We start from the raw sequence: 25,263 nt of genomic DNA, 5'->3' as shown, positions 1-25,263 counted from the left end.
AACTTACCTAAATTAATTAATTCAATAGATGAAGTATAATACGCACACATAACCAAGTCAAACCCCTCTGGAGTTACTATTATGGCAGGTGAGTGATGCAAGTTTATGATAACACGAAGAAGGGGCAATATTTATTTATTTATTTTTTTGGGAAAAAAAAACACTGCCTAATGTATCATGAAATGATGATTTTTTTAAAAGGAAAAATAGACATTAAGTGAGAATATCATTTTATTTAATTTAACAACAAGAGGCAATAGAATAGTTATATTATATGAGTGGTTTTCTTATCTTGTTGATAATTTAATGGAAGCTAAAGGTTGAGATTAGGTATTTTAGGTTGACAATCCAATCATGCGTTTTGGGCGCTTGGCGGTGATTAACACACCCACTTTCGACCTATTTAATAACTAATAATGACAACAAAGAAAACCTATTTAATAACTAATAATCTCTTTCCACTCTATCTTTTCGGGTTTTTTTTTAAATTAAATAAATAAGTTTCATTTAACTTTTTCCTTTTTTCCCCTTAATATAGTTTTAAGCCAAAAACATGAAGTTAACAATACCTACAAATGAAACTTGAAAAAATCCCCAAAAAATAATTATTGAATTTTAAAATTTTAAATAAGGAATTACTATAAAAATGTATTGTCATTTACTTTTTGAGTGTAATTATTTTTTTTAGGAGTATAGTAACTAGTAGTGATTTAAAATTTTAAAATTCTACAGTTATTTTTTTTTTTGGATTTTCCCATGAAACTTGCTCTTTTCTATGATTTTTTTATTTATTAGTATACCACCAAAAAGGAAAGAAATAGAAGAGTCTAGAGTCTAGACACTTTGTATGAAAGTTCAGATTTCCATTTTTGTCTTGCATTTGCTATTTTTCATATGATAACTTTTTATTTTAGTAAAAAAAGAAAGTACTTTTTGTCTTTTTATGGAAGAAGGGGGCGATAAATAGCGGTTAAACTCAAATTTGCATAATTCCGACCAAAAAAAAAAATTAAACGCATAATTTTTTTAAAAAGTGAAAAAGGGCAAGGGCCAGCTGGCCAGGGCATAAGGGCCAAAGTATAATCTTTTGTCTTTTTTTCCCCGTAAAAATACAAAGATGATATGACATTTTCAAGTGGGTCCCTCTAGGATTGCAGCAAACTGACGATTAACGATAAAAGAAAAAGTTGGCCCAAAAAAAGACAGAAAAAAGAAAAAGAGGGTCTTATTTCCTTTTTCATTTTTTATAATAATTCTTATACTAATTGTCTCATATTTCATTTTATATATATTACTAGAGTTCATTTTAGGAAATCAGCCTCATTACCCAATAACCTTGAAATAAGTTATCTATAAATGGAAAGTTATTTGCTGATCACATTACAGCTCTTGCCTGAGCTTAACCTCTCTAATTATAAAAAATAGTTTCATTTTGTTTTAAACTTTTTAATGTCTTATAAAATCAATTTCATGATTATTTGATAAGGGAAAGAATAAGAAATTTTCATATAACTAAATTGTGGTCAGTATATAAAATCTAAGATAAATCTTATTACTAATACTCCTCCGGTCCTTAATATAAGACCCATTTAACTAATTTGATTAGATTAAGGAAATTAGGTAAATTAGTTAATTATAAGAAAAGTGACACATTTTTCCTAAAACACCATAATCATCTTTCTTAATACCACCTCTCCCTCTTCTACTTGATTATAGTTGAGGGAGTAATCATAGGGGTAATTTAGAGAAAATTGATAAATATAATAAATAGGTTTTATATTTAGGACCAAAACCAACTCAAGAATTGAGTCCTATATTAAGGACCGGAGGAGTATTAAATAGTGCAACACGGGTGTTTATCTTATTAAATTATTTATTTATATATTTTAATATTATTGTTTTTAATAAAATAAAAAAATCATTTCAATATTCTCTATTTTAATTTTTATGTGATGTTGGGAAAAAAAATTTTCTGATTTCGACGACAGCCATGTGCCTTCATCTCTTTCTTGCCAGTCCACATGGGAATCTGCCTAATCTAATCTGTGTCCTCGACACCACTGAATAAATAAATAATTGAAATACTGGCTCTTAGCCTCTTATCACCAGAAAAAGATAATGAAATAATATATTCAGCGATTTAATTAATATGTTAAATATAAGCAAATAAAAAAAAATACAGTGGATTTTATGTTTTTATTATGATCAGAATCTATTCCAACTTCCAAGCTCCTTCGAAAGTTATGTTCAGGTTGTAAATATTGACATACAGTAGAAAATAGATACAAGACTTGTCCTGAAATTATAAATTTAATTTGCACAGATTGTAAAATTATACGACGCAATCTAGTGAAAAAATTGTGTTATTTGAATTTTTAGTTTAAACATAATAACACAGTTATTTATATTCACGGGTAATAAATTTTAAGTAGAACACACCGTTTAAACTTAATTTGCAAACGGATCTCACATCTTGAAGTAATAAAGTATTTGCAAACGGATCACACATCTTGAAGTAATAAAGTATTCTTTCTATTTTAAATATGCATCAGATAACAAACTTTAAAAAAATAATTTCTATAACAATTAAACAAGTAACTGTTTACGTTCTTAATACACACGAGATAACATATTCTAAAATAATTCGTGTGGGGCTAAAATAGATTGTTAATTGTTTTTAATATGCACATGACAGTAAATTTTAAAGAAAAACAAGTTGTTCATCCAATGTGAAAAACAAATTCCAATACTGTTTATAAAGAATAATTATTTTCTCATAATTACTTATACAATTCCATTTCACGGACACTGTTATTTTTTCCAAAAAAAATTATTACTTTTTATAAAAATCATTTAATGAGCATTTTCTAGCCGGTAATATGAGTTGAACCTATAGGTTCAACTTACCAACTTGCAAAAAAAAGGTGGGTTAAGATTAGCCAAAAATCAACCCACCACTACCTCAAAAAATATAACCCGTACTGTCATAACCCGAACTTACGGTAAGTTGGCCTGCCAACCTGTGGGCCAATCGGCCAGTCAACCACCTTTTTTTTAAAAAAAATAAATAATGAAAGAGAAAATAAGGAAGGCTTCTACTTCAAACTTCATTACTATTAGAAATAATTAGCTAAAGAGGATTATTCAGTGTTACTCGTTGGTTTCATTAGAAAAAAAATGTGAATTTGTGTATTATCATATTAAGAAACTGGACAATCATATATTATTTGTCTTTTATTGTGTTGAAATTTTTGTTTGAATATTTGTAATATTTTATATCATTTTTAGTATTTTTATTTTTTTTATTATATACTTCTTCGGTCCTTAATATAAAATCTATTTAACTAATTTGATTAGATCAAAGAAGTTATATAAGTTAGTTAATTATAAGAAAAGTGAAACTATCTCCGGTCCTAATTATAAGAACCAGTTAACTAATTTGAGGAGATTAAGGAAGTTAGTTAAGTTAGTTATTTGTCTTAAATAGGTGTTATCTTTCTTAAAATATCCTTACTAATCAAGTGTATTAACTAAAACTATAATTATTTGAAGGATTATCTTGAAAAAAATTGAGTAAATATGAGAGACAAAGTAGATTAGGTCTTATATTTAGGACCAAAATAAAAGTCAAATAAGGTCTTATATTAAGAATCAAAGGTAGTATATTTTTTTTAAAACACTATAATTTTCTAAATACCTCATCTATTTGATTATGGTTGAGAAAGTATCTATGGGGGTAATTTAGGAAAAATTAATAAATATGAGAAATGGGTCTTATATTTAGAATTAAAACCAACTCAAGAATTAAGTCATCTATTAAGAACCGGAGGAGTATACCTGCTAACACTTAAAAAAAAAGAAAAAGAAAAGAAAGAAGGAAAAAAAAAATTTGGCGGGTTTTACCAGCCTTATAATATCGACTTGACTCATAAACTACGCTATGTTTTGGCCCCAAAAAAAAAAAAATGCCATGCGACGATGGTTTGATAAGTTCAAGGAATTCTATTGCACATGCACATTTGTCTATGGTCATGGCTGCTGAAATGTACTAATAAAAATCACAGCCGACAGAAAAGCACATGGAATGAAGCAAAGTTAAGAAGAACCAGGGACGTAGAACATCAATAAAGTATATTCCTTGCATAAACTCGTCAATTTGCAAAACCTTGTACCCCAATTGAAATATAATAATGGTTTACATGCACAAATAACATCCTCAGATCAGTTTTTCACCCCTTTATACAGAAACATCTTAGAGGTGTTCTTGGTCCACGAGATAAAAGTATGTTCTACATGATATGAATGTGAAATTTTCATAAGCAAGATCAACTTGCAAAGAGATGAGAACCCTGTTTTAGATACTGATTGAGAGAGAGTTTGATGTTTATGGGGTGGTGGGTTGTGACTTTGTGAGAAGGGAAATATGTCGTTAGAGTTCTCCTTCAGATCTCTTCATTTGCGTGCCTCTGCCTTCTTGTGTTCTCGGGCTGTTAGAAATTAACGGTTACTCTGGTGGATTCTGTGCTCTTTTCTGGTTGAGAGAAAGAAGATTGAGGGGAAAGAAATTTACCAGCCTTCTCCTCTTCACGCTTTTTTGCAGCCTCAGCCCTCTGTTGCCGTATAATGGCTAGTCGTTCTGCAAAAAAAGAAAATGTGAAAAAATGGAATGCTGCAAGCTGATCTGTTTTGCAAAGGTAAGACAAACAGATGATTGATGATGATAAGCTCAACAATGAAAGAACATGACTTGAGGTTGAAAACTATACACCATGGCCCCACCAAATTGCTCTAGAAAGAATGCCACTCAACCAATTTGCAAACTTAAAGGAGGACTAGAATTCGTCAGACATTTGAAATATAGAGACGCTGGAAACCAAACCACAATATCGATATCCATATTTTAACAAAACATTGCAAGACAGAAATATTGCCATTGGGAAAATCTCTCTCCCTCTCTCTGATCAATATCACGTGATGTGCTAAATATAAATTTTACATCCCTGACCGATTGACCTTTAATAATCATTCACGATACTCCTATCTCACAATACAACAAAAATGAATAATCTTATTTCAGTAAAGCACCAAAAAAAAAAAAAAGGCAGTAATGAAGTGTTCGTTTATCAAGTCAATATCACCAATTTTGCATTCCATGGTTCATGAAAGAGGAACATGATATTTTACAGAGGGTAAGTTTTGCAAATAACCAAAAAATTACCTAAATCTTTTCTTGCTTGTTCTGTTTTCCCTTGTTCCTGTAGCCTCATATATCGCTCATGAGCCTTTTGTTTCTCTATTTCCTCCCTGCAAACAACTGTGAGAACAAGTCCAAATGTAGAGGTCTATGTGGCCAAAAGTCAAGCACCGGAGTCTTCATGCAAGTATACATCATCTTAATTGATCATATAATTTGTTTGATGGCATGATTCATGTGATCTAATCATTTCAAATAGATTTTTTTGGCTGACGAGAATTTATCACTTTTAATCACAGTCTAAAAAGAATTTATTTAAGAAGAAACACAAAAGTAAAAACATTAAGAATATTTCATTACCCAATAAAAAGGTACGAATATTTCTTCGCAGTTAACAGCATATATTGTGCCGTTGTTCAATTATTTCAGCAAATGTATTAAGCAAAACTCCATATGATGAAGACAATTCCCCAGGGTACTTTCGGAAAGCAATTATGACTTCAAAAAAAAAAAAACCAGAAAAACTGCCACTGACAGAATGTGCCAACATTGATAACCCGGTCATTAAAAGGTGAGCATTTTTAAGACAGAAAATAGAAATTGAACTTCACAATGACAGTCAGTCAGTAGCCATACAGAAGCATGGTCAGCAAAAATAAGTAAGTCGTCACTCTGTATCCACCAAAGAAACTTTTAAAGCTTACCTTTCCCGCCTGGAGAGTTCAGTTTTCCTTTCAATCTGTAAAAGATATAAATAGCTCAGCAAAATTTTAGATCACCAAAAGATATCGTCAAGAAGAAAACTAAAAATGAAACTCACATCAACATCTTTGGCCTTCACATTCTTCACTGTTGCTAAATTAGGATTTTCAATCTCAATAAGTCCCTCAGTGCCTTTGCGCTTCTGCCCATAGGTGGAGGACAGCCCAACGGAAAATGTAAGTGAACTTAAAGTTACTTGAATCAGAAGGAATAAATAAAGCAGTAGTGAACACCAACCTCAGGTTCTTCTTCCACCCCCTCCTCTAATTCTTCTACTTCTACTTCTTCTTCTGCCTCTTCCTAACATAAACAGCGTAGTTGCAATTTCATACAAGTAGAAAAGACAAACCCACACACAGTGAACGAGCAGAAGGTCCAAATATTCCTCAACTTCCACTAGGCTGCTGCTAACAGTATCCATGAATAGACCTTACAGGATGGGGGATCACAAAACAAACAAAAAGAAATAGACCAACAGAGGCACGTCAACAACAAGGATCACAGGAGATTATGGCTACGAGGTGAAGCACTCCACAACTGCAATCTTTATATACTGATTATTAAACATACAGAAGGGTAAAAAAAAAAAACGCAAGGAAAAAATGACTAAATAACAGGGTTCAATGTCATCGGAGAGTGGTCAAGAGTTGATCATTCAATATTTAAATATTGATGCAAAAAATGGTCAAATTGCTAGGAATCAGCAATGCACAAGAGCACGAGCAATTAAGGAAAATAATCAAGCAAAATGAAGCTTAAGATGTGAAATATACCCGTTTGAAAGTACGAGGCCGTCTAGAGGTGCCGGCAGCTTCATCCATTTGAATCATAAAAAGGAAAATAAAAAAAAATCTTAGCAATAGTTCACTATTTAACAAGGCCAGAGCACATGAGCATGCGATATAAGAATAAAGCCTCGAAACAAAGAGAATAAGCTGAAACTTCTTAGAAAAGCATCGCGAGATTTCTACAATATTGCCATGTGCAAAAAGCTCGATTAAATTCGTCGCCATGCAAAACCCAAAATCATAGACTTGTTACAGAGTTGAAGAACTTCGCTCAGGGAAACTTCGTCTCGTCACCCTGTTACTTAACTGTTCTTCTTGTTCAGTTACACCTTGAAATATAAATTTTTAGATGGATATCGGAACTATATAATTGATAATTCCTACTTCGTTGAATAATGGTGAGGGTCCCTATGATTGACTCAAGAAATATCAAATTTTGACCGACCACTACAAACTCGTATGGTCACCCCAATCTCCCACAGAACCTGAAAATACCACCGTCCAGCTCAACTACACATCATATATTTTATTAGACACGTTTCACCCCACAAGTGGAAATTCATAACACGTCAAATTTACAAACAAGTCATATCAAACTGATCAATTCTTACAATAAAGAAGTTTATAGATCTAAGTCTATGAAGTGCAATCAAACCTTGAGATATAGTAAGAATTGGAGAGTTAATGCGATATTCTGAGAGGAGAAAAAAGAGAGTACCTATGTCAGCCGGGGAAGAGAAGTTGCGGTGACCAGTGGGCTTGCCCTTGAACTTCCCTCTTCCCATTTTCAGACACAGAGAATTACGAAGTGTGGGAGGAAGAGATGGAGGAACGCTTTGCTTCCCAGGCGACTTGGGTATTTGTAAGAACCTCTTATGATTTTTTTTGGGTATCAATTCCTTACTCTGAGTGGGACTCAGCTTCGCGGCCACGCCCGAGCATCAGGTTCCGCGAAAACAAAATCAGAAAAGGGAGATCGTTTATGAACTACCAAACACATTTTTTATATTTAAAAATATTATAAGATTTTTTGCCGGAGAAATTACAATACATTCAAACCACGTGATATTTATGACAACTCATGATGGTTTTAAAAAAGTGTTTTTATTTGAATCAAAACAAAACTTTCTCATATGTTACTTCCGGTACTTAATATAAGATCTTATTTGATTTTTATTTTAATCATAACTATAAGATCTCAATCCACTTTGTTTCTTATATTTATATAATTTTTTTCAATATAATCTTTCTAATAATTATAGTTTAAGTCAACACACTTGATTAGTAAAGATATTTTAAAAAAAGACAACATCTATTTATTACAAATAACTAATTTAACTTATTTTTTTAATCTCCTCAAATTAGTTAACTAGTTCTTATAGTTAAGACCGGAAGTAGTATTTAACTCACATTTTTTTTAGAAAATTAATTCAAAATTTTTTTAAACCCTCTTTATTGAAGCCATTGTGCATATGAAACAAGTAAACCTGTGACTTTCAAATAACTACAAGGTAGCTTGATATTTTAAAGGGAAAATTTCACTGAAGGACCGCTGAAGGCAATTAATTTCCAATAGCCCCCAAAACAATCTGACAAGCCACTGCAGGACCATGGGGGTGAATTGATATTAATTTCAAAACTAAAAAGACAGTGTTGCCCCTCAAACTATTACTCTGAAATTTGAAGTCTTCTCTCTCTCTCTCTCAACTCCCGATATCTGAAGCCCCTCTCGCTCACTCTCTAAAAATTCCAGTTCATGCAGTGAAGGAGATCGTTCACCTCACTGTCGCTACTGTTGTGTGAGGAAAGATTTTGCTATCGTCATTGCTCTGCTGCGGAGAGCCTTCGTTGTCGCCCTTGCTCTAGCAACGAGAGCCTCCATCACCGCTCTTGCAAGTGTTGGACGAGAGCCTTTTGTGTAGATATGAAGCTGGTTAAACTAGAAAAGCTTGCAGGAACGTGAACTCTGCATGAATTTATTGCTGAATACAGTTTGTTTTTATTTTAATAAACAGCTATTTTTGTGTACATATGAACCTCAATATGTATTTTTGGAATGGTTCACGAAGTGGCTATGACAATCCGTGAGTTGAAATCTATTTTGTATGGCTATGAATAGATGGAGAATTTCATGATGGTACTTAGAGGTAAACTGCCCTAAGTACTGAACTGAAACTAGCTAGCAACTATATAAATGTGTGAACAAATTAATCGACTTGCAAATGGACGTATTTTTATTGTTAATGCGTGTATTCTTATTGCAAAGTTCTTAATTCCACTTGTAAACAGTCACTTCCAGATTTGTGAATTGACGTGTTCAACTTTTTAAATGAAATAAATCTACTTGCAAAAGGACGTATTTCTATTGTTAACGAGTGTATCCGTGTTGCAAATTTCCTAATTTCACTTGTGAACCCTCACTCCTAGGCTTGTGATAAACTTTTTCAATTGAATTAGCTTATTTGTAAATGGATGTGTTATTCTTATTAATATACAAATCCTATTTGCAAATTTTCTAATTTCAGTTGTAAATGATCCCTCCCAGTCTTGTGAATAATTATGTTCAACTTATTGAATTCAACTAGCTCACTTGTAAACGGACAAATTCTTGCTGTTAATATACTTATCCTTCTTGCAAATTGCCTAGGAAGCAGTAGTCACAATATCCTTTGTGTGATAGTCATTTTCTATTACTCATGAGTTCATTCATTATTTTGAGTTTGCATTGATGTGCTTGTGTTAATCTATTGACAGTACTTATTGTTGTGTCACAAGAATAATACACTTCACTAAAGTCTGAGTTGTGGTGACTCATTACTCCAAAAGAAATACACAATCAGTTGCTATTGCAAACTACTTCAACGGATAAAGACAATAAAAAACAAAACAATGACATAATGTGTTAAAATTTGTGTATGGAGAATTTGCACGATTTTTGTTTTAGGGAATATACTATGAGTAGGTTACATGTCAATTAATTACAATTTGTTGTCTTTCCCCACTAACTTACAAGTATGTGATGTACTATTGACAACTCGAATTAGAAAATTTACAATAAGAATATGTTGATTAACACTTTGATGTCATAGGTATTTGGTTGTCATATTGGCAATTAGAATTAGGAAATTTGCAATAAAGATACATTGATTCACAAGAGAAACTTGTCCATTTACAAATGGACTAATATAACTAAAAAAGTCATACATGATTATTCACAAGTCTGAGGAGCACTAATCACAAGTGGAATTAGGTAATTTGCAATATGAATATGCATATTAACAACAATAACCCGTCTATTTGCAAGTGATCTAGTTGAATTCTAGAAGTTGGACATGATAATTCATGTTTGGGAGGGACTATTTGCAACTAGAGTCAAACAATTTGCAAGAAGGATAAGTATATTAACAATAAGAATTTGTCTATTTATAAGTGAGCTAGTTGAATTTAAGAAGTTGAACATGATTATTCACAAGTCTGGGAGGGATCATTTGTAACTGATATTAGAAAATTTACAAATAGGATGTGTATATTAATAAGAATAACACATCCATTTGCAAGTGAGCTGGTTCAATTGAAAAAGTTTATCACAAGCCTAGGAGTGAGGGTTCACAAGTGAAATTAGGAAATTTGCAACACGGATACACTCGTTAACAATAGAAATACGTCCTTTTGCAAGTAGATTTATTTCATTTAAAAAGTTGAACACGTCAATTCACAAATCTGGAAGTGACTGTTTACAAGTGGAATTAGGAACTTTGCAATAAGAATACACGCATTAACAATAAAAATACGTCCATTTGCAAGTCGATTAATTTGTTCACACATTTATATAGTTGCTAGCTAGTTTCAGTTCAGTACTTAGGGCAGTTTACCTCTAAGTACCATCATGAAATTCTCCATCTATTCATAGCCATACAAAATAGATTTCAACTCACGGATTGTCATAGCCACTTCGTGAACCATTCCAAAAATACATATTGAGGTTCATATGTACACAAAAATAGCTGTTTATTAAAATAAAAACAAACTGTATTCAGCAATAAATTCATGTAGAGTTCGCGTTCCTGCAAGCTTTTCTAGTTTAACCAGCTTCATATCTACACAAAAGGCTCTCGTCCAACACTTGCAAGAGCGGTGATGGAGGCTCTCGTTGCTAGAGCAAGGGCGACAACGAAGGCTCTCCGCAGCAGAGCAATGACGATGGCAAAATCTTTCCTCAGCACAACAGTAGCGACAGTGAGGTGAATGATCTCCTTCACTGCATGAACTGGAATTTTTAGAGAGTGAGCGAGAGGGGGCTTCAGATATCGAGAGTTGAGAGAGAGAGAGAGAAGACTTCAAATTTCAGAGTAATAGTTTGAGGGGCAACACTGTCTTTTTAGTTTTGAAATTAATATCAATTCACCCCCATGGTCCTGCAGTGGCTTCTCAAATTGTTTTGGGGGCTATTGGAAATTAATTGCCTTCAACGGTCCTTCAGTAAAATTTTCCCTATTTTAAAAGAGCTTATTGTGCATGCCTATTTAAAAAATTGTCGGTGAAAAAAAGAGAAGTCAAAATATTTTGCGTTATTGTGTTTTTTGCCGGAAATTTAAAGTTCAAACTATATAAACGGCGTCGTCGGCGCGAGTGATAACTACTTCTCGCTGCCGCGGAACAGCTGAACCCTGACTCTGGATTTGAAGCAGATGGGTGGTGAACCAAGGAAGAAACCGAAGCCCGCGCAGCTGAATCCCAACTGGACTCAACTCCAACAAGTACTTTTCTTAACCTTCTTTTTTTCAAGCATATGTACATTATTGATCGTCTTTCAAGGGACTGCTATCATTCATTGGTGTTTATGTTATGTAATGTAGAAGCTCAAAATTCGTGCCTCTGATGCTTCAAGACCCTTCAAAAACTCAGAAACTGAGGCCCCAAACTCAGTACTGGGTAATATATTTCCTCCCCATCTTCTGTTGGTTACGGCTGGTCCATACTAAAGATATTGAGGACTGCTGTGTCAAGTGATTTAAGCTGAGAGTTTTTGCTTTTTTGTTTTGTCAGGGAAGCGGAAAGAGAGGGAAGATGCAGAGTCCAGTGATTCTCAGATTAATCCTCTTACCCCTGTAAATGATGATTCCAGGTGGTTCTTCTTATTTTTGCTGTGACTTCATGATGTCTTCGGCTACTGTTGAATATTTAGCAATTGAAGTTACCTCATTTGTTTGTAACAGAAAAAGTCATATCCTTTGTTTATGTTGGTTTAATATTTTGATTCTGGGAATTGATTGGACTTTCATTTTCATTCTTTTGAGATATTAAGAATCATCAAAATTAGATGCATCTTTCTTTCATGTTATGTATTACTTCAAAACTTTTATTGAATTTATCATGCTTTGCTTATTGAAAAGATTGACTTCATTAGTTCATGTATTTTTGTAAAACCAACTGTTGTAAAATCTTTTTTTTTCATTTAACATTGTTAATTTTTTAATAAAAAATAATGTGGGAGTGGGATTGAACTTGGATTATAGCGCAGAAGACCAAAGAACTTTATTTCACTTGAAGATAAAATGAGGAGATTATCCAGTATGACTGCAAGATGTTTTAAGGAAAGTATGGCTTTAGACAGAGAAGACAGTGCTTGCAATATCACTGGGCTCTAGAATTTCGGGTTGAAGATTGTTGTTGTTAATTTAAATGATATTTGATTCAATGATCTTTATTGAGACGTGTTGTGGAATTCCTTTGAATTAAGATAGTTTATGTTTGGTGGACACGGGATGGCATACTATACTAATATAAACGAAATCTGTAAATTTGAGCTACACGTTTACGTTTTTATTTTTGTTGTTAAGACTTCCATTATGGGTTTAATGTCATCTTGTGCTCTAACTAAATATGTTCTTGTGTATTTGTAATTTTTCAACGTCTACCTTTTTAGGAAGCATTCTACTCTTGTTTGAATACCGCTATCCTTTAACTTATTAACCATCTGGCAGTCTGACCGATGCAGTAGCCATGGACTGTGAAATGGTTGGTGTTGGTCAAGGAAACAGAAGTGCTCTTGGAAGAGTAACCCTGGTATTAAATTTGTTCCATTCATCTTGCCATAATCTTTATGCATGTAAAATTATGTTTTACCCCAAATTACTTGGCATTGGTGACTCTATAGAAACATATTGTTTGGTTTAGTGAAGTAATTAATCTATTATGAATTTGCATCATTTCAATCTATTCGGGTTACATTATTAAATAAAATCTTACGACTCTGGTTCTGTGGTGTCAAATTTTATGAAGAAATGCCATCAAGTATCAACTTTAAGAGTTGCCTTGTATTGTGAAGATAATGATTTTGGCTCGATACTGACAACTCACCTAGTTTGGTATGGATTTCTACTACTATTTCTGTCATGGCAGGTTAATAGGTGGGGAAATGTTATTTATGATGAATTTGTTAGACCAGTGGAGCGCGTTGTTGACTTCCGCACCAAAATTAGTGGCATAAGATCTCGGGACTTAAGAAAAGGTAGGGTTTTTCTTCTTCTCACCCCACTCTAAATATAGTTGTTACGCGGAGAACAAGATAGTGTACATCTAATGATATTGAGGTCGAAAACCTATGATTCAGGGTGACTTTACAAACTTTTTAATGTTGGAAACTGTTGTGACCCTGTGTCGATGTTCAGCAAACCAGTGCCCAGGCCAACAATAATAATAAAACAGAACAATAATAGATGAGGAAAATTCTGAGGCTTTGATATTAATATTTCAGAATTGAATCAAAGATACAATCAGCTTCCCTGATTCAAGCCAAAGCCCTATTTCCTAATTTACAGAACAGCAATCACCACTACAAAAGAACACTAATAATGCAAGGAATATAGCTTAACCCAGTGGCTCCCCATGGCATTCGAGAGGCCAGGTCTCTCCTCACACTTAGTTTTCCAGAATTAATCTTCGCCCCAATGCCACCCCCACAACACGTATTAAACCCCAAAAAATAGTCCTACCCCAATACAAGGATTTAGACCCAAAAGATTAGTAGCTGGCTGCACATTAGAGTTGTTCCCCTTTTTCTGGAACTTCGGCATATTCCCCATCTTCTACCCTCGGTTGTTCACCAAACCTCCTACCAACTCTCCTCTTATATGTCTTCTTAAGACCAGCAGCTATAGCAGCTATATCAGAAACTGCTGTTCTTTTCTGTAGTCCGTAAGTTTTGAATTTCCTTGAAACAACTCACAGTCTGCACTCCCATCATTGGCCGCTTAACAAGAAGCATGGAACTAGTGACATCATAAAATACTCTCTTTCATGGTTAATGGGGTATAATAATCTCAGGCCTCTTGTCATTAGTCTTGAAGAAAAAGGTGATCTCTGAACTATGGGTTTTCACTTTTGAGTTTTGACCGTTGGGGATGTTATGATATTTTCCCTGATAAAAAATATAGACATTATCCATGAATTTTTTGAGTCTCCTATATGCTTGACCTTGATTTCATTGCTCTCTAGTGGCTCACTGGTGAGCTGGCATGCTAATATAAGGGTCTTATATTTAGGATCGGAGGAGTATAAAGAAATTGCAAAATGCTACAATTCAAGCATGATGGTATTTTACTCCCATGGCTTCTAACATACAACAATAACAACAAATCTTATCCTATTAGGTGGGGTTGGCAACCAAGTTTTTAGATAGGTTGTTAATCAAAAAGTCTCGTTCAATAATCTCATTGAGCGTTCTCCTCAGTCTTTCTCTGTTTTTTTTTTTAAAGGACTCCAAACTCTTTGATCTACCTTTCTCACCAACATCTCTAAATGTCTTCTTTGCACATGTCCAAACCACCTCAAACGATGTTCAATCAATGGCTTCTAACATAATATGAATTTATATAATTTAATGTGAAGATCAGCGGTAGGAACTATTGCCACCCATGGTGGGGAAAAAAGGGAAATATTGCCTATAATAATAAAAAAACTAATATTCAACTTGGTAGAGCTCAACTTTTAAGGGCAGCTACTCCATGCTTAATACTTGAAGGATTAAGATTTTGCTGGATCTTTGATTGGATCTGATAAATGAACGAGGGACGTTATGTTCTCAACACTGATAAGGAGAGGCATATGCCAATGATACAAATTGTAGCAAAGGATTTTTGGGCGGTTCAGAAGAAAGTGGCAGAGTTAATCAAAGGCAGGGTCCTTGTGGGACATGCCCTGCACAATGATCTTAAGGTAAGGCGTTTCAGCGGGTTTTTTCTCCCCCCTGCCCTCCCCTTCCCTTGTTTTCATATCAGAGTGAGTTATGTTAACTGTTAGATTGTATCTGGCAGGCGTTATTATTAAGTCATCCCAAGAAGGATATTCGAGATACCTCTGAGTACCAACCATTTCTAAAGTGCGGTTTTACTGATCTAACTCTGCCTGCCTGCATGCGTCTTAATTCCCCCCCCCCCCCCAATTTATATTTCAACTCTTCCTGCATTGCCTTCTAACAAATTTGTTGTTCTGGTTCACGCAGATCACGTAGCAGAAGAGCACTTCGACATCTTGCTGCTGAACTTCTGGGTGCTAAGATCCAATCTGGGGAGCACTGTCCTGTTAGTCCTTCAAACTTCTGTGACTATGTTAAATTAACATGCAGATGAAACTTTTTGAATAGTGTAATCATGTAATGTTAAACTGTAAACAAGTTTGACATGTTAAGTTTTTTGAGTTAAATTCTTGAGTCAGTCCATATTTGTGAAACCGGATGTGAAGAAACCATCAAAAGTGATTCTTTAATTTGTGGACTGCATTCTTACTGTTTCAGATAGAAGATGCTCGTGCTGCTATGCTGCTTTATCAAAGGAATAGAAAAGAATGGGAGAGGAGTGTAAAAGATCAATTTCGACTTAAACAGAAGCAGAAAAAACGGAGGCCGAAGAAGAAGCAAAAGAAGGAAGTTTCTCCAGATGGGAATGCCTCGGGAGATGCATCATAGCATTAGCTACCCTTTACGCTTTCGAAATTTTGTGGTCAGGGAAGCTCCATTTCAAATTTTCAATTGTGATTGTCGTGAATGATCGAAATTGATTTATTAGAAATTATAAGCTATGAAGGAAAGGCGTATTTGTTGATTTTTGTTGTAACCTCAAGAAGATCGATGACATGCTTCTTAAACTTGCTCTCTTTCTCTCTCTCCCTCTCCCCCTGAGACTCCATATGGCATTTTGGCATCAATATCTTGAAGAATGTGCGGTTTTATTCCAGAGCCTACAAAATTAGGACTATTATGTATTAATGTTCAGAGTATAGAGAGAGAATGAGATCATGATAGAATTTGAACTTGTATTCTCATACGACTTACGATGACAATATACTTCCTTGGTTCCTATGTACTTGTTTTCCTACTTCCTAGAATGGAGAAAGTAGAATTGATGTACTACGTAAGAATTAGTTTTCCTTTCACTTAGATTATCCATTTAATTTCATAATATTTTGAATTTTAACTTTTTTTTTTTTTTTCAATTCAAGGTATTCCCAAATCACTTTGCGCATCAGATTAATCCTGTTAGGTTGTGAGCATTTAAAGTTAAAGCTCTCATGAAATGTGTATGTTGGGATTCTGTTTAATGTTTTTCAATTTCCATCTAGTATGAGTATTACTGAGAATAAGTCATAATTATATCATAAAATTTGAAACAAAACATGTATCTAGAAATAAAATGAAAATTTAAATCAGAGTAAATAAAGAGGTATAAAAGAAATACTTAATACTACTTTTGATTTTGATTTTTAATATAAGAGTTTGTTGACTCATTTGAGTAAATTAAAAAAATTGGTTAAGTTCATTATTTATAATAAATAGATAATATTTTCAGTGAAATATCTTTATTAATCAAATATATTGGTTAACTATTATTATTACAATGACTCTCTTAGAGAAAAATAGATAAATATATTTAGGATCAAAATAAAAATCAAACAAACTCTTATATTAAGGATCGAAAATAGCAATAGCTTAAAAAGACTAATATTATGAATGAACATTGCTCCAATGCTTTGTCCACCTAGAGTCTATTCTATTGCCAGGAAAATAAATTACTCAAAGCTTACCTACGCTCATTTCCTTTGTTAGGATCCCACTTACTTGGGACTCAAGTTATTTGATAATGGCCACTGCACTTTTTATTAGAAAAAAGAATCTATGAGTTTTTTATTAAATTACTTAAGGAATTTAATAACTAAGGATTAAATTGATCATTTTTTAATATTTGAAAGAATAATAATTACTGTGATGACAAAGATGCTGAAGATCAGTTTGTTTTTAATTAATTTCATTCGTTGAAAAGAAAATGAAAAATCGTAAACCCCAGAATGGACACGTCGTCCCGCGGGCCGGGGTTTTCTTTCCTGGAGGGCAACGGCCAACGGCGCCATTAACACTGATCCTCTGGTCATTTAAACGCAACGTAACGAAGCCATCTCTCTACTCGCTCTCTCTCTCTTCGAGTCTTCGTTTTATTTTCTGTGCGGACTAGAACACAGACACGTTCTCCTTATTTCTCTCTCTCTCTCTGGCTCTCGCATCATGCACACATGACCGAGCCAAAGCCCTAAACAAGAGAGACAACTACTTTTCTTTCTAATGCTCTGAACTTGACATTTGAATCCCAAGACTGGCAAACAATAATGGAGAAGATGCGAATTTTTAGTCATCGCCGATTGTTCGGTTCAGTTTACAAGGCGGCCTTCAGGTCCTACGTTACCAGCTGCCGAGCCGTGCTGTTGCCGCGGTTTGGTGGTCCTGAGGTGCTTCAGCTTCATCCTAATGTCCCTGTTCCTGATCTCAAGCCCAATGAGGTCCTCGTCCGCGCTCGAGCTGTCTCTATCAATCCCTTAGATACTCGAGTGAGTTCTACTGATTTCACCTCTTCTTCACTCTGTTTGATAATGGGGAAGTGGTTGCTGATTAATTGGTGTAATTTGAGAAGGGTGTTAGAGCTTTGTTATCTTGGATGTAAGGGAGAAAAATTGCAAACAGTTTGTTGATACGCAATCACTTACTTGTTTTATTCCCTTATATTGAGGCTGGGCTTCGTTCACTGGTCTGGTTCGTACAAAGTTGCTAGTTGCCTCAAAGAAACTAATTTAGAGGAATGTAATTGAAAGATGGGTTGTTTGGTTCATTCTTCATCACTGTAAAGCTACCATTAACATGTAAAGCAAATGTTCGTCATCTATTAAATTGGGTTGTTCTGAACATGGATTTTGGTGCACTGCTAAACCTAATGTCACTACTCCGTACATAAGGTATAACCGGTTTGTATTGAAACATTTTATCTTTTCTGCTAAGGTGCTTATTTCAGTTTAAAATTACGGGGTAACTTTATATCTGAAGTCTGAACATGCAATAAGGGAGGGGCGGTAGGTCAACTATTGACAAGTTGATCAGTTAGAGAAAAAACAAAATAAAATTTGAAACTGTCTATCTCTAGGTGTTAATGCCATTCAAGTGTGAGGAAACAGAAATAAAATTTGTTTACTATATTTATATGACTGAGTATTTTATGTTAAATTTAATGATTCGCTAGCAAATCTATAGCTAGTAACATTTGACAAAAAATTATCTTCAGTTGTGCAGCACTGTATGTGTATGTTTATATATTGGAATAAGCATTCTAAAATTTACTTCTTTCAGATGCGATCAGGTTATGGACGATCCATTTTTGAACCACTTTTGCCAATAATTTTGGGTCGTGATATCAGTGGTGAGGTTGCAGCTGTTGGAGCTTCAGTGCGATCATTGAGTGTGGGACAGGAGGTCTTTGGTGCATTGCATCCAACTGCCATAAGGGGAACATACACTGACTATGCAATTCTCTCGGATGAAGAGGTTACAGTAAAACCAAGTTCTCTTTCGCATGTGGTATGCATCTTCCTTTCGCAGTTTGTGCAAGAGTGACTACTTATTTACTTGTCCCATCTTGATGGTCTTCTACTCGTCATTGTTTTTGGTCAGTCTAAGAAACCCATAATAGTTGCCAAGGCAGGTCCTATTCATTTGGCTTCACAGTCATATCTGTTATAGAGTTGTCAGTGGTTTTGACATTAAACAAATGGATACAAATTCCCTCCCCCTTCTCTCGTTTACTTTGGGCCCTTGGGGATATGCTTTAATACGTTGGTCTTGCAGGAAGCAAGTGCCATTCCTTTTGCTGCGTTGACAGCTTGGCGTGCTCTTAAAAGTACTGCCAGGATAAGTGAGGGGTATGTTTATATTGGTGAGATTATGTGTTTTGTATTGGAGATAAACTATTTTTAGTTAACATACTGTTTTTTGTGCTTTAGAGTTTTCAGTTGTAGATTTGTTTCACTCTCTAAATGATCTAGTGTTGCTTTCCTAAATTCTTTTGTTGAACTGATGGCACCAATTTTTTTTAATGCTCAACAGACAAAGGATATTAGTGGCGGGTGGTGGAGGAGCAGTTGGGTTTGCGGCAATTCAGCTTGCAGTAGCTGCTGGTTGCCATGTTGCAACTACTTGTGGAAGCGAAAGCGTTGATCGAATGTTAAATGCTGGTGCAGAGCAGGCTGTGGACTATGTTGCTGAGGTAGTGATGAATCTGCGTTATATGTTATTTCTAGCCTTTAGTTCAGATACCTTGATCTTAACACAGACAATATTATTGGAAATTCTTTTTTCCCCCAAAAAAGGTAAACTAATGAAAAGGACAATGAACAAACTTAGCATAAATGCTTGTGTAAACCTGAAAGGGCAACACAAGAAAGTGGGGTTAACAGAGGGATGATGAATGCAGAGACAACTGGGTTCTGGCCTTTAACAAATGTAGCTGATGATTGACCTTAATTAGAGAGAAAGAAAGTGCTTTGTCAAGCTTGTAGGTATATGAGAGTGGGGTTGATATGTAAATATAATGAATAAGGGAGGTTAGTTAGGAGTTAGTTAAGGGAGATTAATAGGTCGTTAGTTAGTTAATTGGGTTTAGGAACTAGGTCGTTAGTTAGTTAATTGGGTTTAGGAACTATGGTCTATAAAGAGGCATAAGAGAGAAGGGTTAGTTTAATCATTTTATGAGATTAGATGAATTGAGTCTCTCTGTTTCTCTTCCTCTTCTCTCGTCTCTCTCCTCTCTTCTTCTGTCTTTCTCCCTTTCCCTCTCTCTTCCCTATCTTTCTTATGCATCAGTGGCACATTCTGAAAAAATTGATATATTAATTGTTTGCGAAAGCAGTAAAACATGATTGAAAGTGGGATTACAATGAAAATAATTGTGGAGAAAGATGGAGTGGAATAGAAAATGGGCGTCTAATTATGTAAAACATGTTTTTTTTTTCCGGTTTAAAATTTCTAATTTTAGATATAACCCCAAGTTGTATAATCATACTTAATGCACAAAAGTAATGTTACTTTTTTGCAATTCTGGGAACAAAGTTGTAGATGGGAGATCTATAAACTTCTCGTTGTTAATAGTTACTTGTAGAAAAAGGATAAGGTTTGTGGTTGTTTGCAGTTTTCTTTTGCTGAGTAGTTGTTTATCCTTTCAATTATTTTTATGCTTATGAATCTGGAATTTATTTAAGTAGCTATTACATAGGTCTGTAAAGCCATGAAGATGTAAATACTACTTAGTACGACCAATAAGAAAGCTGAGAATATCTTGCTCTCCAGTTTTCTATAACCGGTCTTGATGAACAGGATGTTGAGTTGGCTATAAAGGGAAAGTTTGATGCTGTTTTGGACACTATTGGTGTACCAGAGACAGAAAGATATGGCATAAACTTTCTGAAGAGAGGTGGGCACTACATGACACTTCAGGTAACATATAAAAGTTCATCTCATTCTATTGCCATCTGGGCCCATCGCATTAAAATGAACTTTCATATGTGTTCTTTTTCAATAGCTATGTCTGCCACTTAACTCTCTTATCTTTGCTTGAAGGGCGAGGCAGCGTCATTGGCAGATAGATATGGACTGGCTGTTGGGCTTCCTATAGCTACAGCTGTTCAGTTGAAAAAACAGATTCAATACAGATACTCTCATGGAATAGGTAACAGATGGCAGTCTGAATTTTGTTGTCACTCTATATGAAAGAATTTGTGTCAACATTTTGATGTTGACACTTGATTTGCACTTTTTTGGGTATGCTCACGTAAAACAAGTTCTTTTTACAGATTTCAGATGTTGGTGCCCACATAATTCTTTTACAGATTTCAGAAGTCTATTAATGATTTAGGTTGCAACACGGATATCAAGCTTTATAGTCTATTAATGATTTACGCTGAAACATTGATATCAAGCTTTATAGAAGTTAGTTACTTCTTGTTGTTGTATGTGTGATAGTTTCCTTCACCACAAATCTCACCAATATTTCTGTGCTTTATGATTTTCTTTGTTCCGTATTTTGTTGCCTTCGAAGGCTATGAATAAGGACCAAGCTGCATCTTCTCCCCCCTCCTGGGTTTTACATTGTTAGGAAAATCTATGAATAAATGACAACGTAATGATTTCCTTGCTTTGAGCCTATGACAACTCATGCTGTGAAGGGCTGTATTTTTTGTTTTTGAAAAAAAAAAAATACCACTGTCATGTAAGGCCAATTTCATCTGTTGGATTCAGAATATTCATGGACATACATGAGGGCAGACTTTGAAGGTTTAATTGAGATACGGAAGCTATGTGAAGCTGGGAGGCTGAAGATACCTGTGGATAAAACATTTCCCATCACACAAGTGAAAGATGCTCATGAGGCAAAAGACAAGAAGATCATTCCTGGTAAAGTAGTGTTAGAACTTAGTTGAAGTCCTCAGCATCATGACTTCATGAGCATTGCTTCAACCAGAATCCTCCTTTTTCCCTCACTCTTTCGTCTCCCCTTCCAAAAAAGTTGTTCATTTTTTTTTTTCCTGGTTCTTTCTGTATGATATAAAGTGGAAGTTTTGTAAATCTGATTCATAATATCCAATCATAAATCTGTATATTGGTTGAGAAAGCTATGTGATGGGGACTTCCTTGTATCCTTTTTCACATCAGCTTGGAATTGCTGTGGAATAACGCCATGTGCCCGATGCACTCCCTTTCATTAACCATGTTCTCTTATATTGTTAATTGAAGTCCGGGAAATAGCTTAACCATTAGCAAAGCTGTTTATGTCAGCCCTACTTGCTCGGGTTACGCAATATTTGTCATTGAAATGGCCAGATCTCATCAGCTTTGCAAGGCACCATTTTTCTCACAATTTGACTTGAATTGGTAAAATTGTTCACGGTAATTTTGAAATCCAGCGTCGAGCGGTTAAAAGAGACATAACAATACCAACACAAGGTGGCACTGATTAGAAGAAAATAAGATATTCGCCATCACGTGACGGAAAGATAGTTAATCTATTTTTCAGTAAAATATCAATAAACTTTCAAAGGATAGACTCGACCGTTTTGAGAGTGAGGGGACCCTCTCAAGTCTTCAGCTTTCAATACCTCGCACCCTTTCTGGGAAGATTAGGTATCGAATTATTGCCTCAAATCACAATATTGTAAATTACTTGTTCAGTTCTGCGTATAAGACCTTTATACATTAGTATAAGGGTTTTATAATTATTTTTTCGAGAAATGCTGTCTGCAAAGCACTTTTTGTTTGGTTCTGGTGCAGATGTTGGGTCAAGCAAAGCTGTCATTTCTCTTAGACAAGTTCCAGTCGTGCATTCTGAATTATAGATTTAAGGTATTTATATTTTAAATTTCGCAATTTCTCCTTATTTAAGTTTTTACGGAATCTTTCTACGATGTGGTCTGATTGGTGTAAAATATTTGCCGCGCCTGATATCAATTTCAACGGAGCCCCTCTTTTTGTCTACTTCTCAAACTTGCATATCCATTCATCTTCTTTCTTTTCTTCTCACCCTCTCACGCTTCTTTTCCACTCCACCCCAGCCTCTTAATAGCAGCAAACTAAAAAATAACTGCTCTTTGTGGTGGGTTTTTTAAGATATTTGTGGCGGGTAAAAGGGAAATATTATTGTTGTTGTTAAATAAATAAATAATCATTGATAAACAGCTACCAGACCCAAGGACAGCTAGTGAGTTACATTTTGCTAAAGACAAGCAACGTCTCTCTCTCTCTCTCTCTCTCTCTCTCTCATATGTGACCCGCAAGCTGCAACCCGTAGTACCTCTCTCTGCAAAGAAAGGCGCCCAAGAAAAGATCTTTTTTCATCCATAATCTCTTTCCACATTTCAATGGCAGTCTTGTTGAATAGTAGATGTGTTTATGATCCCCAAAAATCATTCTCCTGTCAATGCCCACGCCAGTGGAATTTGTTGAAAGAAATGAAATGGACACAACAGAGATCCCATGAATGAAGCTCTTCTTCGGTTGTTTCGATTCCTGTTTGTCTTCTTCATCCAAGACCATGAAGTTCTCATCTAAATGTATTCTCAGCCCAGGCAGCAGCACTGGTAATAGAGAACCATCTCAGATTTCTCTGTCTTCTTCCTTAAGCAGGAAGCTTAGAAGCAATAGGAGTATCAGAAACGGACAAGCTTCTCCAATGTTCCCAACGGTGGGCAAGAAAAAAGGCGGTACTTTTGAGAATCCAGAGCCTTCTTCCCCTAAGGTGACGTGCATTGGACAGGTGAGGGTGCGAACCAGAAAACAGGGGAAGAAGATTAGAACAAGATCCATCAGAAGACAAGAAGCAAGCTTTAGGAAAATAGACCAGGGTTTTCGTGTTGCGGCAAACTCAAATCTCAGAGGACAAAAGAGCCAGAATTTTGAGCATCAGAATCATCAGAATTTGCGACAAGAGTGTTTACCTCACCGGAATCAGAGATGGGTTCATCTTCCTCTGACAATTTGTGAAGCTCTGAGGGGATTTGGAGCTGATTTTAACAGCTGCTTCTTTCCATGCTGGTCATCTTGTAAATCAAGCGAGAAAGATGAAGAGGATAAGGCAGGAGGAGGGACGGGGGGCTCCGGTGGTGGGGCTGCATTGGCAGGATGGCTGGCGGCTTTAGAAGAAGGAGAGGAAGATAGAACGGATAGGTTAGAAGGGAGCCGGAGAAGACATGTGCTCGAAGATATCGATATCGATGAGGTCAAGAAAGATGAATTTGTTGGGGAAGAAGAGAAGGCAAGGATGAGTATATGCATTCCGCCAAAGAATGCTCTTTTGTTGATGAGGTGCAGATCTGATCCTGTGAAGATGGCAGCTCTGGCTAATCGGTTTTGGGAGTCACCAGCTCAGAAAGATGAAGATCAAAGAGAGTATAATGGTAATGAAGAAGGAGAAGCAGAAGAAGATGAAGCGCGGAGACATACTGAAATTCCAACCAAAATAGGAGAGGACTGTGCTCGTGAAGAGCAAGTAATCCCAGATGGTTTAGTACAAGCGAAAGCAACAAAGGGTTTTGAACTTGACAGTAGGGAAATCCCAGAAGAAAAACCAGAGGATGGAGGAGTAAATGGTAATCCGCAAAGTAAAACCTTGTTTGGTGTGCCTTCTTCTGAAGTTCAAGTTGATCTCGAAAAGCAAGAAGTTGAAGACGTTCAGGCCAATATGCTCCTGGAGGGTAAAGAAAAACTGACAGAGGAAGAAGACGCAAAGCGTGCTTCCTCCCCTGTAGTAATGGCTGACATTTCAACAAAGGCCCCTGAGGAGGATGAGAAAGACACTGCAGAGAGACCTCGGGAAGACAAAGAGACAGCAACCCAAAATAGACCTGACCTTGATTGCCCAGAACTCCCAGATAAAAGGGTGAATCTGGATTCAAAGGAGCGAGAGAACCAATCAGAACCCAAGAGAAGCAGCTCTGGTTTACCGGAGTGCTTGCTTTTGATGATGTGTGAGCCGAAGTTGTCCATGGAGGTTTCGAAGGAGACTTGGGTTAGTAATACGGACTTCATCCGGCGGCGTCCAGAGAAACCTGTGAAGAAAAAGGATAGTGGAGGCGAGCGCAGGAAGAGAATCAGCGTCGACTCTAAACCGCCGCTGCCGCAGCCCCCGAGGTCGTCTTGCTCATATCCGGCTCCGGCGGCGGGAATGTCGATGGCGACCATGATAGAACAGAAGCTGGGGGAATCCAATGCATGCGAGCCGTTGGTTCTCAAGCGCTGTAACTCGGAGCCGATGAGATCAGCGGCTATTCTCGCGCCAGAGGCTTGTTTCTGGAAGAGCAGAAAGCTGGAGTCGCACCATCCATCGGCTACGCTTGGGATCGGCGCGGCTGGGGTTGGATTTTGACCTCAATTTCTTTTTTAAAAATTTCTAAAATAATCATCGCTCATTATAAACGTTGCGCTGGTAATTTTAGCAAGTCCTATGTTATGTAATAGTGACATTACTGGTTTAGTTTTTCAAGGATCGTTTCAGCAAATTTTCAGGCAATTATTTGCTTTGTCCTGTGCTCCCTTTGGTTCTGTAACTAGTTCATAAAGCTTGACTTTCAAGCCTCAGTCCTTCAGAGGAGTTAATTGGTCAAATGTACATGATAATGGTATCAACTAGATTATTAGACCCAACATTCCTGCACTTTTCC

The 25,263-nt window shown here is 35.7% G+C and overlaps 4 protein-coding genes across 5 annotated transcripts; 3 read left to right on the top strand and 1 right to left on the bottom strand.

The window, feature by feature from the left end:
• Window positions 1-4,111: 4,111 nt before the first annotated feature.
• On the bottom strand, window positions 4,112-7,660 carry LOC114748690 (28 kDa heat- and acid-stable phosphoprotein). The gene is made up of 8 exons (XM_028937138.1): window positions 7,463-7,660; window positions 6,730-6,767; window positions 6,194-6,256; window positions 6,015-6,098; window positions 5,899-5,933; window positions 5,219-5,304; window positions 4,571-4,636; window positions 4,112-4,487 (listed from the first exon to the last, which is right to left on the bottom strand). The coding sequence occupies exons 1-8, from the start codon at window positions 7,527-7,529 to the stop codon at window positions 4,453-4,455; spliced, it is 474 nt and encodes a 157-aa protein (XP_028792971.1). The 5' UTR covers window positions 7,530-7,660; the 3' UTR covers window positions 4,112-4,452.
• Window positions 7,661-11,358: 3,698 nt separating this feature from the next.
• LOC114748687 (RNA exonuclease 4) lies at window positions 11,359-16,118 on the top strand. Of its 2 annotated transcripts, none has more exons than XM_028937135.1 (9): window positions 11,359-11,501; window positions 11,601-11,676; window positions 11,791-11,869; window positions 12,729-12,810; window positions 13,147-13,255; window positions 14,873-14,961; window positions 15,060-15,124; window positions 15,248-15,326; window positions 15,539-16,118. In XM_028937135.1, exons 1-9 carry the CDS (start codon window positions 11,433-11,435, stop codon window positions 15,707-15,709), a joined length of 819 nt encoding a protein of 272 aa, XP_028792968.1. In that variant the 5' UTR covers window positions 11,359-11,432; the 3' UTR covers window positions 15,710-16,118. The 2 variants fall into 2 exon arrangements, with proteins under 2 accessions (XP_028792968.1, XP_028792969.1); XM_028937136.1 differs by having other exon boundaries at window positions 15,060-15,156; window positions 15,539-15,644.
• A 1,082-nt stretch (window positions 16,119-17,200) lies between these two features.
• Window positions 17,201-21,747, top strand: LOC114748683 (reticulon-4-interacting protein 1, mitochondrial). Its single transcript, XM_028937132.1, has 7 exons — window positions 17,201-17,619; window positions 18,410-18,637; window positions 18,905-18,978; window positions 19,163-19,322; window positions 20,429-20,548; window positions 20,672-20,780; window positions 21,350-21,747. Exons 1-7 carry the CDS (start codon window positions 17,401-17,403, stop codon window positions 21,529-21,531), a joined length of 1,092 nt encoding a protein of 363 aa, XP_028792965.1. The 5' UTR covers window positions 17,201-17,400; the 3' UTR covers window positions 21,532-21,747.
• A 1,012-nt stretch (window positions 21,748-22,759) lies between these two features.
• LOC114748680 (uncharacterized) lies at window positions 22,760-25,180 on the top strand. The gene has a single exon (XM_028937129.1). It carries the CDS (start codon window positions 23,085-23,087, stop codon window positions 24,966-24,968), a length of 1,884 nt encoding a protein of 627 aa, XP_028792962.1. The 5' UTR covers window positions 22,760-23,084; the 3' UTR covers window positions 24,969-25,180.
• Window positions 25,181-25,263: the final 83 nt, after the last annotated feature.

Source organism: Neltuma alba, unplaced genomic scaffold (genome assembly GCF_004799145.2).
Source record: "Neltuma alba isolate B1F8T4 unplaced genomic scaffold, ASM479914v2 tig00005777_pilon, whole genome shotgun sequence".
Taxonomy (NCBI): domain Eukaryota; kingdom Viridiplantae; phylum Streptophyta; class Magnoliopsida; order Fabales; family Fabaceae; genus Neltuma; species Neltuma alba.
The sequence above is the reverse complement of the archived record's forward strand: the minus strand, read 5'-3'. Positions and strand labels throughout refer to the sequence as shown.

What these genes read in the sequence shown, in the direction of transcription:
- LOC114748690 (XM_028937138.1), bottom strand. Translation starts at nt 7,529, where the DNA reads ATGGGAAGAGGGAAGTTCAAGGGCAAGCCCACTGGTCACCGCAACTTC. An exon ending in GGGTGGAAGAAGAACCTGAG is followed by an intron (nt 6,099 to 6,193) that starts GTTGGTGTTCAC and finishes ACCTATGGGCAG; the next exon opens with AAGCGCAAAGGCACTGAGGG. An exon ending in ACAAGCAAGAAAAGATTTAG is followed by an intron (nt 4,637 to 5,218) that starts GTAATTTTTTGG and finishes CTTTTTTTGCAG; the next exon opens with AACGACTAGCCATTATACGG.
- LOC114748687 (XM_028937135.1), top strand. Translation starts at nt 11,433, where the DNA reads ATGGGTGGTGAACCAAGGAAGAAACCGAAGCCCGCGCAGCTGAATCCC. An exon ending in ACTGGACTCAACTCCAACAA is followed by an intron (nt 11,502 to 11,600) that starts GTACTTTTCTTA and finishes TATGTAATGTAG; the next exon opens with AAGCTCAAAATTCGTGCCTC. An exon ending in CCTGTAAATGATGATTCCAG is followed by an intron (nt 11,870 to 12,728) that starts GTGGTTCTTCTT and finishes ACCATCTGGCAG; the next exon opens with TCTGACCGATGCAGTAGCCA.
- LOC114748683 (XM_028937132.1), top strand. Translation starts at nt 17,401, where the DNA reads ATGGAGAAGATGCGAATTTTTAGTCATCGCCGATTGTTCGGTTCAGTT. An exon ending in GGCACTACATGACACTTCAG is followed by an intron (nt 20,549 to 20,671) that starts GTAACATATAAA and finishes CTTTGCTTGAAG; the next exon opens with GGCGAGGCAGCGTCATTGGC. An exon ending in CAGATACTCTCATGGAATAG is followed by an intron (nt 20,781 to 21,349) that starts GTAACAGATGGC and finishes TGTTGGATTCAG; the next exon opens with AATATTCATGGACATACATG.
- LOC114748680 (XM_028937129.1), top strand. Translation starts at nt 23,085, where the DNA reads ATGAAGCTCTTCTTCGGTTGTTTCGATTCCTGTTTGTCTTCTTCATCC.